This window comes from Staurois parvus, unplaced genomic scaffold (assembly GCF_062004578.1).
Source record: "Staurois parvus isolate SC_StPar_1 unplaced genomic scaffold, SC_StPar_1.0 ptg000438l, whole genome shotgun sequence".
Taxonomy (NCBI): domain Eukaryota; kingdom Metazoa; phylum Chordata; class Amphibia; order Anura; family Ranidae; genus Staurois; species Staurois parvus.
In genome coordinates, this window is record NW_028318234.1 from 1883479 (window position 1) to 1902029 (window position 18551).

Below are 18551 nucleotides of genomic sequence, written 5' to 3' on the forward strand. Positions count from 1 at the left end.
GGGAGGGTGCGGGAAGCTGTGTTGTGTTCATGGTGTGTCAATTTTTGGGTCCCCTTTGCTGTGCAGGTTTTCTTGGAAATACTTTGGCATCTTTTGGATGTCACAGGGAGATTCAGGGTGATGGGGTAAATGCATACATTCACCATTCAAGCATTCAGTGATTGAGCAAGATCTTGGGTTTGCAGGTCACTGAGCTCTGTTGTGTGCTTGGCACATGCACTAGATTTCCTTAGAGCCATAGGTGAACAAAACGTTGGTTGAAGTAAATATGGAGTTTTATGTAGAAGTCAGTGGGGCTCAATGTCCTCTAAAGTACAAGATCCTGACTTTGTCTATGTTTCTGTTTGTAGAATTTCTTCTTTTTCAACAGTCTGATAAATAAATTGCATATTGTATTTTCTCCAGAATCCGTTTGGGATCTAGGTGTATACCCAGCAGAATCCTACTTGCATGACTGTATGTATTTCCAGTTTCTGTGGTTATTCTGAACCTACCAGTGTGGCAGAAACTTCCCTTCCATGTAATTTTCTGTCAGTGTAGTAGAAATATTAAACTGTAAATGCCTTCAGAGGCAAAGACCATTGTGAATGGCTTGTGTTCTCTGTAAAATGAGTTGGAATGTGTCAATGCTATATAAACAAGTTACTATATTTTGTAGCAGAATACAGTATATATTTTTATGACTACCTGCATGCACAGCAGCTTTTGCAGTTATTTTTTTACATTTAAAGTATGGCCAAAACTCTTTTGCCCATACTTCTCCTGTAGGTCACAGGAGTGCACTAAGTTCTGAACTCCTGTGACCCAGATTCAGCCAACTGAGGCTAAAACCTGCTGTCTGATGATGTAACAGAACCGGTCCAGGCTCTGCAGGGATCCTAACAGTCTGGATCTGCCCAGATTCCTTACCAGCACACCACTGAGAGCCTGAGCCAGCCATATCCTCCCCCTCCACTGTCCAGCGCTCAAGTAAGCACTGGATGGCAGAGCACAGAGCTGGTGACTGACAGTCACCTCTCTGTGCTCAGAGCAGACCTGAGAACTGGGTGATCAGTGTGGAAAGTAGAAGCCCATAAACCACATGCTGTGGAAAGTAGAAACCCATAAACCAGATGCTGTGTGTTGTATGTGTTTGCAGTTCAGATCACACTGCACAGCAGAAGACTCTAGTCTGAGCTACCCATCTATACTCCTTACTGCTTCTGTGTAAGTGGATACAATGGTATGCTTTTTATCACTTAATATAGTAAAGGCCCCATTCACACAGGGTCATTCACACATATTGGCGTACAGCCATGAGCAGCACAGTGGCTAAATGGTTAGCACTTCTGCCTGGCAGCTCTAGGGTCCTTGGTTTGAATCCCAGCCACGGCACCTCCTGCCTGGAGTTTGCATGTTCTCCCTGTGCCTGCGTGGGTTTCCTCCGGGTACTCCGGTTTCCTCCCACACTCCAAAGACATGCTGGTAGGTTAATTGGATCCTGTCTAAATTGACCCTTGTATATGAATGTGAGTTAGGGACCTTAGATTGTACGCCCCTTGAAGGTTAGGGACTGATGTGAATGTACAATATATATGTAAAGCGCTGCGTAAATTGAGGACGCTATATAAGTACCTGAAATAAATAAAATAAAAATTAAAAAAATGAACGGCTGCTGTTCCCAATTCCACATCTGAGTGTCTGTACAGCACTGCATCCCAATCAGTGGGACTGCCTTCATGGGGATGCAAGAACACCAAAGCATCCCCTTGTGGATAAACAGGGCTCTCCACGGGCTTGCACTTTAGGATTTGGTGGGCAGACGGGATATGCTGTACAGTAAAGTTTATCCAGATAAACCTGTCTCTATGGGAAGTTGGGTGTGTCACATGACACACAGCAGTGATTGAACACCCCCTGAAGCCCAAGGGGCCTGTTTTAGATAGCCAGTGGGTTTTATGGGGGACTAGGTATCTGCAAATGAAGTGAGCCTGTTGCAATGCCTTGCAAAATTGTACAGGCACAACAGTGAGGAGGAAAAAAGGCATCAGTCTTCTACCAGGTACCAGAGGCAGAAGCAGGTGGGCCAATAAACAAGTGAGCCTGGATTTGTACTTTAAATTTGCTGAAGTGTAAAAAAGTGCAGGCAGCTTTAGATTTAATAGATAAGGGGTCTACAAACTTTCTAAACAAAGGGCCAGTTTATGGTCCTTCAGACTTTAGGGAGCGGAACTATGACATCAGCAGTAGAAATGTCCTTGTGTCAGTGGGAGAAAACCGTGTCCCCTCTTTGGTATTGCGAGGAGAAAGAGTCTCATCATTGGTGTCCATGAGAAAAATATCAGTGGGAAGAATAATGCCCCATCATTGATGACAGTAGGAGGAATAGTGCCCCATCGTTGGTGACAGTAGGAGGAATAGTGCCCCATCGTTGGTGACAGTAGGAGGAATAGTGCCCTATCGTTGGTGACAGTAGGAGGAATAGTGCCCCATCGTTGGTGACCATAGGAGGTATAGTGCCCCATCATTGGTGACAGTAGGAGGTATAGTGCCCCATCAATGGTGACAGTAGGAGGAACAGTGCCCCATCGTTTGTGACAGTAGGAGGAACAGTGCCCCATCATTGGTGACAGTAGGAGGAATTGTGCTCCATTGTTGGTGTCAGTTGGAGGAATTGTGTCCCATTTCTGATGAGCAAATGTAGCTGCTTGCATGATTATCTTTAAAGACTATATAGCAGCAGCAAAATATTTCTGTGGATATTCGTTTATATTTAGTTTTACATTAAACCTATCCTGTTTATAGTACGTCTTAAAAAGAATACAGGCTATAGAGTCTTTTAAAGTCTGGATTTCAGATTCCCATAACATTATTTATTATTATTATTAGTAGTAGTAATAATAATATTATCTAAAACTTGAACATCTTTGGTTTAGTCGGAACACTTTTGTCTCTTGCTTTTACTGTGACCTGGTATCTTGTCTTGCCCTACAGTAAGAGAAATGAACCTGTGACCGAGGGAATTGTCTGACCAGCATCTTGCAGTGCATTATCTCTGCAGTTACGACTCCGCTTTTGTTGGCCGGCTCAGGCTGCATTTCTGATTAGTTCTTTTCAGCCAGCAAGCTCTCTATAGATTTCCAACTGATGCCACCAGCTATAATTGTGAAGAGAATTGCTGCATTCACATTGACCCTCTTATGGTACTAGGATTTTTTTTTTTTTTTTTTGGACAGCTAGTTTTTCTTTTATATTCTGGCCGTTTTGACCCTCCTGCAATTCAGTAGCAAAGCAGAAACAAAGCCTTACAGACCTTTTCTTGGAAAGGTATTGTACTAAGAAGAAGGTTGTGTATCACAGGTTACATATCTAGGGGTGACCTTGCAGAGTATTGTAATCCAATAGGTCATATTAGATGGATCAACTCGTATTGCTACTACAGTGTTGCAGATGCTGTTGCTTTTGAGCGATCTTGAAAATATATATATGTGTGTTTTGCAGTGCTTTTCCCAAACTGAAGTTATTGTAACAGCAAAGTAGGATAATTTTTGCCCACACCTTTTAGAAGTTTGATTTTTATTCCTAGAAAATCTTTTTATTGTATAATAAACTACAGCAATTTTTGCATAGAGAAGCCATGTGCTTATGTCTGTTATATGCTCTGCTTTAATGAAGAGAACTTTTGCAAATGGGATAGCAATGATATTTACAAGAGTGTTTGTTTTTTCCCAGGTACCTGTTAGATTAATTTTAATAAATTTGAATGAAGCTATTTTTGAATTCATTCAGTTGTGTTTAAAATTGTCGAGAGTTTAGACTTAATCCAAAACTAAATAAAATGTTTGCCTTCAGTTATGCTTTAAGTGGAGATGTCTTAGAACATTTGTCAGGTTTTATTGTCTCTGCCTCAGTTAGGGAGATTCTCCATCTCTAGTTGTCCTGTTTACCATTATCATCAAAACTGAACATAAAAGAAACCCCACATTTTGGGTTGTCTCCAAAAACATACTGAAGGAGAATTTCCCAATGGGGATGCTAGTTCTGGAGACCTGGGGTTCCTCCAGGAATTTCCTTAGTTTGAAGGTTTTTTTTCTCACTTGTTTTGGCTATGGGACTGGAAGTGAAGGTAGATCTCCCAAATGGGACACGGATGGCAAAAAATAAACTGACAGGGGTTACTCTATCCAAAGTGAAAAAAAAATCGCCTATGGTTCTACTTTAGTCTACAGCTTTTCTTATTAAAGGTTCAACTTGAAAACCATGCTTTCCTGGAGTTAAGTTCTACACCTGACAATCTGATGCCAGATCTTCATGTAATGCAATGGTTAAATGTAAGAGGCTGTACTGGGTGTTATCCCAGAGTCTGGGGTTAAAGCTCACTAGAAGTTATGGGCCCATGTTACAACCCATGCATAGGATCTAAGGAGATGCCACAACCCTTGCATATAGGATCTAAGGAGATGCCACAAGGATCAGTTTGCATTCAGCTTGCATTTAGGATCAGTTCAAGATGCCTCTGTGTTCCTTAACAGGTGTTTCTGACCTTTATTTGCCCTTCCTCAGACCTGCAGTTGACCATTTCCGAAGCTGCTTCAAGCTGCTTGTTTTCTTAAAGGAGATGTTTTATAATGCAGTACAAGTCTACTTTATGTAAAAGTACAGTATATGACTTGTCTAAGAGCCAAATATATGCCTATTGGTTTTTAAGCTAAAAAAGCCTATTGTGTTCCATTTTTGTTTTGGTTTCACTTGATTTATGGGGCATAACACTCCTTTCCACTGTGTAGCGATTATTCCCTTACTGGCCACTAAGGCAGTCAGATTGGATGGTGGAATGACAGTTGGAGGAATTTAGTCCGGAATACTTGCCTCAGTGATAAAGTGAAGCTAAATCTGGCTTCTTTCTGGCCAATTATGGTATTAGACATGTTGTAGCGTCTCCTGTTTTGCCTGCAAATGTAAATGGACTAAGAGTTCATGTTTCAAGGTTGTGATTATGGACTTGCAGCTTCAATATATCTGAAGGTCGACCTAATTCTGTGAAATATATATTAGGCATTGATTTATGGTCATAATTTTTTCCTCATTCTTGTTTCAGGGAAAAATGGTGAAAGGCATGGGTGGTGCCATGGACCTGGTGTCTAGTGCTGGAACAAAAGTAGTTGTCACGATGGAGCACTCAGCCAAAGTAAGTTAGTGTTACTAAAGTCAACATTTTTTTTATATATTTATTAAAACAACAAACGTGTTATACCCACCTGCACTGTGCAATGGTATTGTGCAGAGTGGTCCCGATCCTCCTCCTCAGGTTCCCCGCTGGAGATCTTGGCTCCTTCGTGTGTCCCCCTAGCAAGCCATTTGCTATGGGAGCACACGGTATCTGTTCGCTCCCGAGCTGTGTGTCTCTGAAGCTGCACTCCATAGACACACACCACGGGACTTGGCTCCCCCTTCCTCATTGCTGACAGCAGCAGGAGCCATTGATTGTTCCAGTCCCTGTGTGAAGAGGAAGAGAGGGGAGAAGAGATACAGCCTTCCCTCTCTTCCCCTTTACACAGGGAAGTGGGAGGACACCGGAATAAAATTTTTTTTATCTTAATGCATCTGCTTATTGTATTTCAATATGCGCATATAGTCACTGCATTTGTTCTATCAACCAATAAAATTATTTCTTTCATATACGAGCACTGCAATGAAGAGCAAAGTGAAGTATTGGCCAGCTTGGTAACCATTGTAGCCTGGTAGTGCTATTTTCCTGGGTTTAGCTGCCAGTTGGAACAGTCTCTGAATAGCATTTGTACCTGTTTCCCTTCCAAAAGCATTGATTTCTCCAAGAAATGGACATAAGTAGTGGTTGGGAGGGCAGCAACTCTGCTGGTACTGTTCCTAATATAGGTATGCATAGCCTGTAAATGTTTCATATTTTAATATAAAATTAACCTCCAAACTTCATGTGGCCTTCAGATTAGCACAACAGTGCGTAGAGAGCCTCATGGAATGGGTTTCCATGGCCAAGCAGCTACATCCAAGCCTCACATCACCAATGCAATGCAAAGCGTTGCATACAGTGGTGTGAAGCATACCGCCATTGGACTCTAGAGCCGTGGAGACATGTTCTCTGGAGTGACGAATCACGCTTCTGTCTGGCAAATTGATGGATGTGTCTGGGTTTGACTGTTGCCAGGAGAACGGGACTTGTTTGACTGCATTGTGCCAAGTGTAAATTTTGGTGATGGGGAGATTATGGTGTAGGGTTATTTTTCAGGGGTTGGGCTTGGCCCCTTAGTTCCAGTGAAGGAAACTCTTAAGGCGTCAGCATACCAAGACATTTTGGACAATTTCATGCTCCCAACTTTGTGGGGAACAGTTTGGGGATGGCCCCTTCCTGTTCCTACATGACTGCGCACCGGTGCACAAACCAAGGTCCATAAAGACATGGCTGAATGAGTTTGGGGTGGAGGAACTTGACTGGCCTGCACAGAGTCAACCCGATAGAACACCTTAGGGATGAATTAGAATGTAGACTGTGAGCCAGGCCTTCTCGTCCAACATCGGTGCCTGACTTCACAAATGCGCTTCTGGAAGAATGGTCAAACATTCCTATAGACACACTCCTAAACCTTGTGGACAGCCTTCCCAGAAGAGTTGAAGCTGTTATAGCTGCACAGGGTGGGCCAACTCAATATTGAACCCTACGGACTGACACTAGGATACCATTAAAGTTCATGTGCGTGGCAGGCATCCCAATAACTTTGGCAATACAGTGTGTGTGTGTGTACACAGTGGATATAAAAAGTCTACACACCCTTGTTAAAATGTCAGGTTTCTGTGATGTGTAAAAATGAGACAAAGATAAATAATTTCAGAACTTTTTTAATGTTTTTTTTATGGGCAGCACAGTGGCTAAATGGTTAGCACTTCTGCCTGGCAGCACTAGGGTCGTTGGTTCGAAACCCAGCCACGGCACCACCTGCCTGGAGTTTGCATGTTCTCCCTGTGCCTGCATGGGTTTCCTCCGGGTACTCCAGTTTCCTCCCACATTACAAAGACATGCTGGGAGGTTAATTGGGTCCTGTCTAAATTGTCTCTAGTATGTGTATGTATGAATGTGAGTTAGGGACCTTAGATTGTACACCTCTTGAGGGTTAGGGACTGATGTGAATGTACAATATACAGTTGTGTTGAAAATAATAGCAGTCAGACATCACTAACCTGATCAATCACTATTTTTGGTAGAAATGATATTTCTACATGGCAAATAATTTACTAGCAGGTGTAGTAGAGTAATAGAAATCCAACAGACCCAACAGTCATGACATGCATGCTGCTGATTCTGTGTAATTGAATCACTAATTGAAAGGGGCATGTTCAAAATAATAGCAGTGTGGAGTTCTATTAGTGAGGTCATTCATTCTTTGAAAAACAGGTGGCAATTACTGCCCTTATTTAAGGAAGGAAGGCAGCAAATGTTGTACATGCTGGTTTCAGTGCATTTCTCTATGAAATTCTGAGGAAAATGGGTCGATGCAGACATTGTTCAGAAGAACAGCATATCTTGATTAAAGAGTTGATTGGAGAGGGGAAAACATATAAAGAAGTGCAGAAAATGATAGGCTGCTCAGCTAAAATGATCGCAAATGCTTTAAAATGGCAACCAAAACTTGAAAGACGTGGAAGAAAGCGAAAAACTATCATTCGAATGGATAGAAGAATAGCCAAAATGGCAAGGACTCAGCCAACAATCAGCTCCAGGAAGATCACAGAAGGTGTAAAGTTCCCTGTGAGTACTGTTACAATTAGAAGACGCCTATGTGAAGCCAAGCTATCTGCTAGAAGCCCCCGCAAAGTCCCACTGTTGAAAAAAAGACATGTGCTGAAGAGGTTACAATTTGCCAAAGAGCACATTGACTGGCCTAAAGAGAAATGGCGCAACATTTTGTGGACTGATGAAAGTAAGATTGTTCTTTTTGGGTCCATTGGCCGGAGACAGTTTGTCAGACGACCCCCAAGCACTGAATTCAAGCCACAGTACACTGTGAAGACAGTGAAGCATGGTTGCGCAAGCATCATGATATGGGGATGTTTCTCATACTACGGTGTTGGGCCTATTTATCGCATACCAGGGATCATGGATCAGTTTGAATACATCAGAATACTTGAAGAGGTCATGCTGCCTTATGCTGAAGAGGAAATGCCCTTGAAATGGGTGTTCCAACAAGACAACGACCCCAAACACCCCAGTAAACGTGCAACATCTTGGTTCCAGACCAACAAAATTGACGTTATGGAGTGGCCAGCCCAATCCCCGGATCTTAATCCAATAGAAAACTTGTGGGGTGACATCAAAAATGCAGTTTCTAAGCCAAAACCAAGAAATAGAGAAGAACTGTGGAATGTAGTCCAATCATCCTGGGCTGGAATACCTGTTCACAGGTGCCAGAAGTTGGTTGACTCCATGCAACACAGATGTACAGCAGTTCTCAGAAACAGTGCTTATACAACTAAATATTCATTAAGTGATTCAAAGGAAAGCAAAATCTTCAAACATTTTTCAGTTTATATAGTGAATGTTTGAGTTTGTAAAGAAGAATACAAACACTGCTATTTTTTTGAACAGTCTAATCACTTTTTTTCAATTTGTTTAGAGGAACAACACAAATTTGATCTATTTTTCTTCATGCTTTGATTTGGAATAGAATGTGTAGTGTTCCCAATGCATTTGTGTGTATGGAAATAAAAGCTATTCGAAGGATTTTGAGCTTTATTCACTTTTTTCAACACACTGCTATTATTTTGAACACAACTGTATATATCCAAGTAGTACAGTATGAATCATAAGGGGGAGGGAAGAAGATAGAAAGGAGGGGGAGAAGAGAACTGTTATAACTTAGAGTCATAACATTTGAGAATACCAGTCAGGTTATCAAGGTTGTACTTACATACTTAGTAGTGTAATCCAAAAAGGTTAAATGCCGTCAGTAGCCGCTGACTTTAATATAAGGATGCTTACCTGTCAAGGCATCCAGCGATGTCCTCACCCGAGCCAATTCTTTAGTTGGTTTTGGGTGTAGGTGTCGGCATCGTAAGTAAGGGAAATCTTACTCTCCTACTGCGTATGCGCCATGCGCAATGCCCTTTGTGAATGTTCCCGCAGTCTTCTGGGACCTGTGAAGTGTCCCACAAGGCTGCAGGTGGAAGGAGTGGGGGGGGGTCAAACTTCCGGCTCAAATCACCATGGCACGTCTGACTGGAAGTGGGAGCTGCTACCTTTCAAAGCCAGGTACCCGTTCCCCCAAAATAGTGCCAAATGTGGCCAGGGGGATGCAAGCGGAACTGACCTTTTTGGGTGAAGATCTTCTTCAACATTTGCCATCCCCTGTACAGGAAAGCTTAGATCAGGAGAGAGAGTTTAAGAGTCAAATTGATCTGGTGTGCTCATGTGCTAACCTGGAACATTCAGGTAGGGGGAAAGGGGATAGAGAAGAGTGATAGAGGGGGCTCTTCAGTGTACTGCTTTTTGTTTGTTTTTTTGTTTTTTTTTCTTTCTGTCCAATCACAGGGAGAGGAGGAAAAAGACCTGAAAATGTTGCTTGACTGGGGAGGTAAAAGAGCTCCCTTTTTTGTATGTGTTTCATCTATCTGTGTGTTTTTGGCTGATGTTCAATTTTAACTGAACTCCATCCAACAAATTGTTTTTTTTAAAGCTTTTCCCATAAGAGGAAAGGATAAAGTTAAAAAAAGTGTATGTATGTATGTGTATATGTATATATATATATGTGTGTGTGTCTGTATATATATACAGTGGGGATCGAAAGTTTGGGCACCCCAGATAAAAATTTGTATTAATGTGCATAAAGAAGCCAAGGAAAGATGGAAAAATCTCCAAAAGGCATCAAATTACAGATTAGACATTCTTTGTAAATGATGGAAATAAAATCTAACTTTTGTTGACATATTATAAGAATGTCTAATAATTTGATGCCTTTTGGAGATTTTTCCATCTTTCCTTGGCTTTTTTATGCACATTAATACAAATTTTTATCTGGGGTGCCCAAACTTTCGATCCCCACTGTGTGTGTGTGTGTGTGTATATATATATATATATATATATATATATATATATATATATGCATGTATGTATATGTGTGTTTACATACATACATACATACATACATACATACATACATACACGCAGCTATAACTGTAGCATTAGTGCGCATGCGTGATGGTTTTGTGTACGTTTTCACAAACGCCGAGCAGTAGCTTGCTAGAGGCTGGCAGAATTTGTGTGCTGGGCCTAGATATTGGGGGCGCATATACACACGCAGCAGAATTTTTGGCTGCATGCAAGAGAGGCGAGGAGGTCATTCTTCAATTGGTTTAATTCCGCTTTAAACCATATTAGGCCTACTGGGTTTTAGTAGTTCAAAATTTGCAATGGACCATAACAAGAGCCACTAATGAGCTTTGCTTTCTAATGGATGATCATTTCATAAAAGTAAACTGGTTTATTAGGGAGAAGTTTATATCCTCAAGATGCCCACAGCTTTATCTGTATGATTAATCCAGACTGTCGGCAAAGCTTTTTACAACTTCAGTGATATTTTATAAATGCTAATGCTGTAAATAGTGTGTAAAATTGATTTGCACTGGTTTTTAAAAGAACAGGATGTTCTCTGCCAGAACATTATCTGAAGAGCGGCTAACAACTCCGAGCCTTTATATCTCAATGTGTGCATAGATGTTCTGTATGTGCTTTGGCTTATTGGCACAAAACATTATTTTTTCTCTATACAAGTGCGTTCTTGTTATAAGGGAAAGCAGTAATAAGCTTTGTGACTTTTATTTATAGTCTAACTACATCTTTTTTTTTTTTCTGTTTTTTATGCCTGTACAGACTCTTGAAAGTGTTACTAAACCCACAGCCGTAAAATCAGTCTGTATATGCAGTAAAGCATGCTTGTTATACTCACTGTGGAACCTAAGGGGTTAATCCTCCACATTATGTAAAAAGGATGTTTGATCCTGACTTCTCTGGTCCTCCTCTTCTTCCAGGGCCCCCTTCTTATCTCCTGATAAGATGTATATATCATGTGGAGATGCTCTGCACATGCTCAGTTTGGTGTGTATTGCTAGAGAGCTCTTATTTTTTTTTCTTGGGAGAGTGCATGTGGTCAGCACAGAGCCAATCTGCACTGTCCAGACACAGGTTAGGGGTCCTGTATCCTCCTAGAGCAAAATGAAAACTCCTCCTACAAGTTTTAACCAGTGCTGTGCTGGACACTGATAGAAGTCACAAGTTTATATTGACTAAAATAATTGAATTTCCACGTTGTGTGTACTGTGGGAGAGCAGATATAGTGAATGCAGGGCCCAGGGTTTAGTAACACAGAAGCCTCTCTAGTGTTCAGTGTGGAAAGGTACAGCCTGTGCTGAAGGTCATGTCCTTATAGTGCCATCAACAGCTAACACTGCACAGGCTTAAAGTGAACTGACCGAATCTGTTGCTAAGGTGCAGCCATCTTGTGGTTTCTGTAAGTCCTTTTTTTAGTCTTCAGAATGACTACGGACCAGTGGGGGGGGGGGGGTTAGAGCTCTGTGTAAAGGAGGCTAGAGAGAAGAGGGGGGGCCAGGGATTTTTTATTTTTCTTGGTAAACTTGCACTTTAAGCTCTACCTTTCTCTTGTGCTAAACCTTGGCCCAACAGTTAACTGAGAATTGCCAGGACTTCTACTGCCCACTGAAGGAGACTACTCTGAAATAAATTCCGACATGGGTGCTTGGTTACTGCCTTCATTTCTTCAGTATTGGTACCTTAGATACAAATTTAATCTAGTATGATCACACAATGTAAGCAGCCCATACAATGTCGTTCAAAAATTGTCCTTTGCTTTTAACATTCTATTTTAAAATGAATTAAATTTCTGAACAATAACCAGATACACTGGCCGAAAGTGTGTTTCATCGAGGAATTAGCATTCCTGCCCTTTCAAATTTTCCTGTCACTGCTGTCAAAAACAAACAAATATCGATTTGACCCCACTAACGATTAGAAAATCAAACTAATATTCTTGAAATGAAAATTCTCAAACAAAGATCTGTAAGTGTATGGCAAGCTTAAAAATAAATAAAACAAGAAAGCTGAACACCAACCACACAGATGATTTTTTAATCTTCCTGCCATAATGGTGCCAGTCTTTCTCTGGCTCTGTATCTTGTCTGTATACAGGCCTCTTCAGCAACAGGAAAATATGACTGGGATCAGACTGGCTGGAAGGTTACTTACAATAAGCATGCGAACAGTTACCAGAAGGTTTACCGTTTTTTAGACCTGGTTCTAACAGCCCCTGTCCCTTTCATTTGCCTTAAATCAGCAGGAGATGCAGTCCAGGAGCCTACAGTATATCAGGCAGCACTCTTTCAGAGAAGCCTTTCTTTCAGATAGACAGCTTTTGCATTTTGGCCGGTAAAGAATGCAGAATCCCTGATTCTCAACCTCCCTGCACCCCTGACACTGCACCTTTCTTCTGGCCAGCAACCTCTGCTACTGCCTACTCCACTACTCCTCCATATATCCCTGCTAACCTCACTTCCCCTTGTGTCAGGATCCAGATTTGATACCAAGATCTTTGTTGCGTCTGGCAGTGGCTTCTCCTACTGTGTAATTTGAAATGCTGGACTGCTCCGTGCCTAATCCCTTGGACAACCTTGCTATGTATATGGTTTCTGGTGAACCTTGAACTCCTTGCCTCTGCCATGAAGTTTAAGCTATGTCTCTGCACTTCCTATTTGCCAGATTGTGCTCTACTCCAGCCAATATCTTGCTCCTTGTACTCCTGCTGCCATCTGTACCTTCACTACTGCTGGTTACGGACCTTTTGGCTTGTTCCTCAGCTATGATTCCATTTGATCTCAACCTGCAGCCACTTGTTACTGACCTTTGGCTTGTTACTTTAACTATTCTACTGTCTACTCTCTACTTGCCACATCTTTCACCAGTCACTGGATTGCTCACCTTTTGGTGGAGCAATCTTGAGGACTTCAACCTGGCCTTTCAGCCTAATCATTGACATGACACCCTGTCACCTTTGCAGGAGGTGATTCATAGCCTGGATTTCCTGGTTTCTCTGCCATCTTGTGTTTTAACTCTGCCCTTTTCTGCCCCCCCCTGGTGACATGTCCTCCGCACCTGTGGAGTCTGTAGACTTAAATCCTCTCTGGACACTGTAAAGACTTTCTTCAATCACAGACCTGGAAGCGGACCTCCAAAACCAAGGTTCTTCAAGGTTTCTTGACTGAATTGAGAGCTGTGCACTTAGCAACTATACCTCTATGATCAGTCAGTCCTCCCGATCTCTGGGGGCGCTGTACACCTTGTGCTCCCTGGGGAAAGGGAGGAGGTGCACACTTCTAGGTTGAGAGGAAGTGGAAGTCATACACTGAGGTGTTATAAACCCACTCGTCATCTGTATTATGGAACCCTTCCAATGCAACAGCCATCATGTAGACGTCCAACATCCAAATAGTGTATTGCATTTTCTATAATGTCTTGAACTTTAAATCTTTACCCGTGAGAAACTACATTTCTTGCTGCAAGCTTCTGAGTCTATGGCCCCTGACTACTTTTGATGGCAAAACATGTAGGGAAGAACATTTGATACTGGCATCACTACGTCCTTTACCATATGGAAGGATCTTCTAAGTTGGCAGTTTTTGCAATGAATGCAGTGGCATCACGATCTCCACCTCCTCCAAGCAGAGATGGCTTTTACAGGGATGCCACAGATATGACATATATGTATCTGTGCCCGCACTGCAAGGGTAATTATGTTTGGGGAACAATAAAAGGTGATATACTTGCCAATACTTGACTCCTCCTAGCAGCTAGGTTGCTCCCTCCAGCTTTTGTACCCCCGCACTCTAGCGGTCTAGGGCTCTGACATCAAGACCAAAGCAGGGTCCACAGCCCTGCTCTGGCTGTGAGGATGCCAAGGGACAGTCCACATGGGGGACCGGAGGATCAGGTAAGTAAAACTGTTTCTCCTTTCCCCTGGACAAAACAAGCTAATAACCTTTTGTAGTGCAAGCACAGCCCCACATTGGTCCAAGCCGGATCAATGGAACAATGAAAAAAAAGCCATACCTTGATTTCTGCTTAAAGCTGTAGTAAACTGCATTAAATAAACCCCAAAACTAGTTCTCTATGCAGGGTAATGTCCTAATATAATAGTATGCACTGCATACTAGCACATTATGAGGAAAGTGAAAAGATAGTGATGGACCCGTAGGTTTATTTTACTGGTATCATCTTAGTGTTACGAAACCCACAACAGTAAAATCAGTCTGTATATGCAGTAAAGCATGCTTGTTATACTCATTGTGGAACCTAAGGGGTTAATCCTCTGCATTGTTTAAAAAGCTCTGATCCTCCCCTTCTACTGTCCCCAATCCATCTGCTGATAGCACAGAGCCTTGGGCGCACGCTGCACATGCTCAGTCTGGTGTGTATTGCTAGAGGGGTTTTTATTTTGTTTTTTGTTTTTTTGTGTTTTTTTTTTTTTGGGAGAGTGCATGTGATCAGCACAGGATCAATCAGCACTGTCCAGACAGAGGTCAGGGGTTCTGCATCCTCCTACAGGAGAGTGAAAACTCCTCCTACAAGTTTTAACCAGTGCTCTGCTGGACACTGATAGAAGTCACAAGACTGCTCTAACTGCTGAAGAGAAAAGGTATTTAGTAGTTTATATTTACTAAAATAAACGCATTTTCATGTTCTGTGTACTGTGGAATAATAGATATAGTGAATGCAGGATCCTGGGTTTAGTAACACTTTAAGGTATTAATGTTGGTGTAAATGGTCTGGTTCCTGGGCAGGCGGCTTCTTACATCACACTACAAGCCAAGGAAACTGGGGGTGTAGAAGAGTTGAAATTGAAGCACCACACCACTGCTAAGAGGTCCAGATATAATTTTATTCCATTAAAGGTCAAGGGTACTATTTTAAAAAGTATCCAACGCATTTCAAGGGTCTAAGTGCTAAACAAGCTGCTAATTAGGTCTGTGCTTTTAATTCATACTAAAAAAAAATTCCATTGTAGGCCCAGTTCACTTCTGGTTGTTCACTTTTGTTGTCAGTCAAGCCCTGATGAAGGGGGCACTCAGACTGCCAAAACATGTTGGCTTCTTTTTGAATTGAACCCCTGACCTTTAACGGAACAAAATCATATCTGGACCTCTTAGCAGTGGCGTAGCACTTCAATTTTATCTATATTTAATCGCAAATTATGACAGACTTGTCTAAAAAAAGATTCCTACGGTGGTGACGCATCACCGCTAACAGGGAATCCATCTTCACCTGTTCTTCCGTCCGGATTCGTGAGCTCCAGCCATTTTAATGGCCGAATCAAAGTCCTCCATGTGTGTGTGAGTGGTAGTCAAAGCTATGGCACAGCTCTCTCAATGGACAGCATGCAGAGCACATGCGCTGGTGACGTTGCCAGCTGCTACACATGTGAATATCTCCTAAACTGTGCATGTGCAGAAGATATTTAGATGGGTAAGCCATATTATAGGTACAAAACAGCAAGTGAGTTTACTCCCACTGTAAGACTACACTATGGAATAATACATTTCCGTGTGTGTGGGGTTTTTTCTTTTCTTTTTTTTTTCCTTTTTTTTCCTTTTTTCTATCGAACTCCATATTGCTGCAAATTTTGCAAATATTTTGAACATATGTTGATCATTTTCTTCCAGCCACAGCGGGTGGACCTGCTAACAATCTCCAAGTGCCAAGTGGTAAATAACCACAAAAATATATGAACCCAGGTCCAAACACAAATACGGAGGCCTCAGCATTTAATGATCGGCGCTTGAATAGCTAAACGGAGATGGATGTGTTATTTAGGTGCAGTCGCTCCTGTTGCCACGGAAACTGTTCATTTCAGAATGCCTGTCTTGTTTCCCGGCTTCTCCATAATCTAGTTTAAGGCAATATGTGACAAAAGAGCATACGAGAATTGAATAATTGTACTCCTTTTTGCTTTATTTTTGTGTGTTCCATATTTAACATTCCATACTTAAGTGCTAGAGGGCTTTTTTTTTTTTTTATTATCCTCAGACTGTTCCTATTTTGCTTGCTAAGCACCCTATTCAAATACATTGTTCTCATTTTAAACCTCTCCTGTATTATTGCATTCTTGGATTTTTCTTTTTTGCTGGCCTCATGGTACATGTGATAGCAAGGTTCTTTACCTTACTGTTTTTGGTCTGTTTTGGTCTTGTTAAAAATGTATTGTTTTTTGGTTCAATTTAGCATTTAGAGAATACTGACCTTTATTAAGAGACATTGGGGATGATTTAGCACAGTGGCTAAATGGTTAGCAATTCTGCCTCGCAGTACTAGGGTCATTGGTTTGAATCCCAACCACAGCACCATCTGCCTGGAGTTTGCATGTTCTCTCTGTGCCTGTCTGGGTTTTCTCCGGGTACTCCGGTTTCCTCCCACACACCAAAGACATGCTGGTAGGTTAATTGGATCCTGTCTAAATTGGCTGTAGTATGTGTATGCATGAATGTGAGATGGGGACCTTTAGATTGTATGCCCCTTGAGGGTTAGGGACTGATGTGAATCTAATCTCTCGCGTTCTCTCTCTCGCTCTATATCTATATATAGAATCTCTATTGCTGCGTAAATTGATGGAGCTATACAAGTACCTAAAATAAATACATTTACTAAAACTAGAGAGTGCAAAATCTGGTGCATCTGTGCATGTTAACCAATCTGCTTATAACTTCAGCTTGTTCAGCTACGCAAACAGGTAGTTGATTTGGTTTCTAAGCAGAGCTGCACCAGATTTTGCACTCTCCAGTTTTAGTAAATCTACCTTTAGTAATCTAAAGCCTTCCCACAGAATACATTTGACTCCCCTTTCCAGCAGTCCCAAGGTGTGGTCCCCTCCGTCAATGGCACCACCAAAATACCCGTTGTCGGCTGATGTCAGAGCTGTGATGTTGCCCCGTCCTTCACATGAGGCTCTGTCGGGTGTATGACAACAAAGCTTTCACATGATAAAAAAAGAAATCATGAAGAGTCATTGGAACTGTTGAGGTCCTCCAGGGGTAATATGCAAGTTTGCAAGGTAACTAATGTGCAAATATACCTTGCAAAGTGCTCTCCTCCACCAATGCCATTTTCGTGTTTCCCCCACGATCGCTCTGATGACAGCACTTATTTCCTCTTGTCTCCCTCCTCATCAAGAGTCATTCTGTCTTGATTACTCGGGTATGGATGATGCAACTCACACGAGTTATTTTATTCTGGCACCCAGCACTTGCTTTGTATTGCCATCATTCCTCATGCACACCATACTGGAATCGACCATATGATTAAAAGGGTGGTGCACTGACTCCTAGACTGGTCATGGGGTACAACAGGGATGAAATTTGTCGCCAGTACACTAACCAGCTTGTTTCAATAGTGCAAAGCTCTTTATTTGTGTATGATCATATAGAAAAGCAATGTTTCGGGACCCTTCCTAAGGCTTATGCCTGAGGATGTGTCCTTGTGTGGTACTAAAATGTTGCTTTTCTATTTTATCATACAAAGAATAAACAGTCTTCCACTTTGAAACAAGGTTGTATGAGTGCTGGCAGCATTTTTCATCCATGTAGGGCCATTAGTGTACAACATGTAAAAAAAAAAAAAAAAAAAAGGAAGTGCAAGAGATTTAAAGGCAGAAGAAATATCTAGTCCAGTGGTCTCCAAACTGGCCCTGGGGCCTGGTGCTGCTCTTTGCTTGCCCTTATGCAGCTCTTGAGGCATTGTTTCTGCCACTGGCATCAACAATGGGGCAGAATTCCTATCACTGACAACAAAAATGGAGCACTATTCTCCCACACGGTCTGGTCCCCCTAAAGTCTGAAGGAGAGTAAAGTGGCCTTTTCTTTAGAAAGTTTGGACACCCGTGATCTAGTCTCTTCTGCCATAAATTGCTAGCAATTAAAAAAAAAAAAAAATTGTTCCAATTTTTGTAGGAGCACAAAAACATTTCAGTTCCATTAAGCTTGGCTAATGCTGTATGCACGTAGATTCTCTGTATCCATGTGAACTACTATAGCAAAATCTGTTGAGCTGAACTGATTTTTTTGCTACTCTGCATAAAGCCAATAAAGTGCATAATAAAATATTGAAATAAATTGTGAAAAATGCAGCGCGACAATAAAATAAATAAATGTAATGGTGCTACTATATCAACTGTGATCTGCTAAATGCGTATTCATCAATAGTTACAGTAAACGATACTCCTCCGTGCTTGTGAACACTTAATAATCCAATATATGCTTACTGGTCATATTCCAATGAATACATATAGACCCACTCCTGATGAAGTCACATGTTGTGACGTAACGCGTAGGGTACTCTGATGACGTCAAGCCGTAAACTGGAAGTCTACATGCCTCCATTTTGCAAGAGGTATTACAGTATGTATTCAACTTGGAGTATTGTACAGTGAGTTTTAACCCTGTGGTGTCCCAGGAGCACACATTTTAATGTGAGTGGATATGTATTAGTT

The 18551-nt window shown here is 41.7% G+C and overlaps 1 protein-coding gene across 1 annotated transcript in view; it reads left to right on the forward strand.

Moving 5' to 3' along the window:
* The window catches only part of OXCT1 (3-oxoacid CoA-transferase 1), a 171848-nt gene that overhangs the window by 142154 nt on the left and 11143 nt on the right, over positions 1–18551 (forward strand). The window contains exon 14 of the mRNA XM_089687812.1: positions 5078–5167. Coding sequence (XP_089543938.1) covers positions 5078–5167 — 90 coding nt within the window. The remainder of the gene's footprint in view (positions 1–5077; positions 5168–18551) is intronic.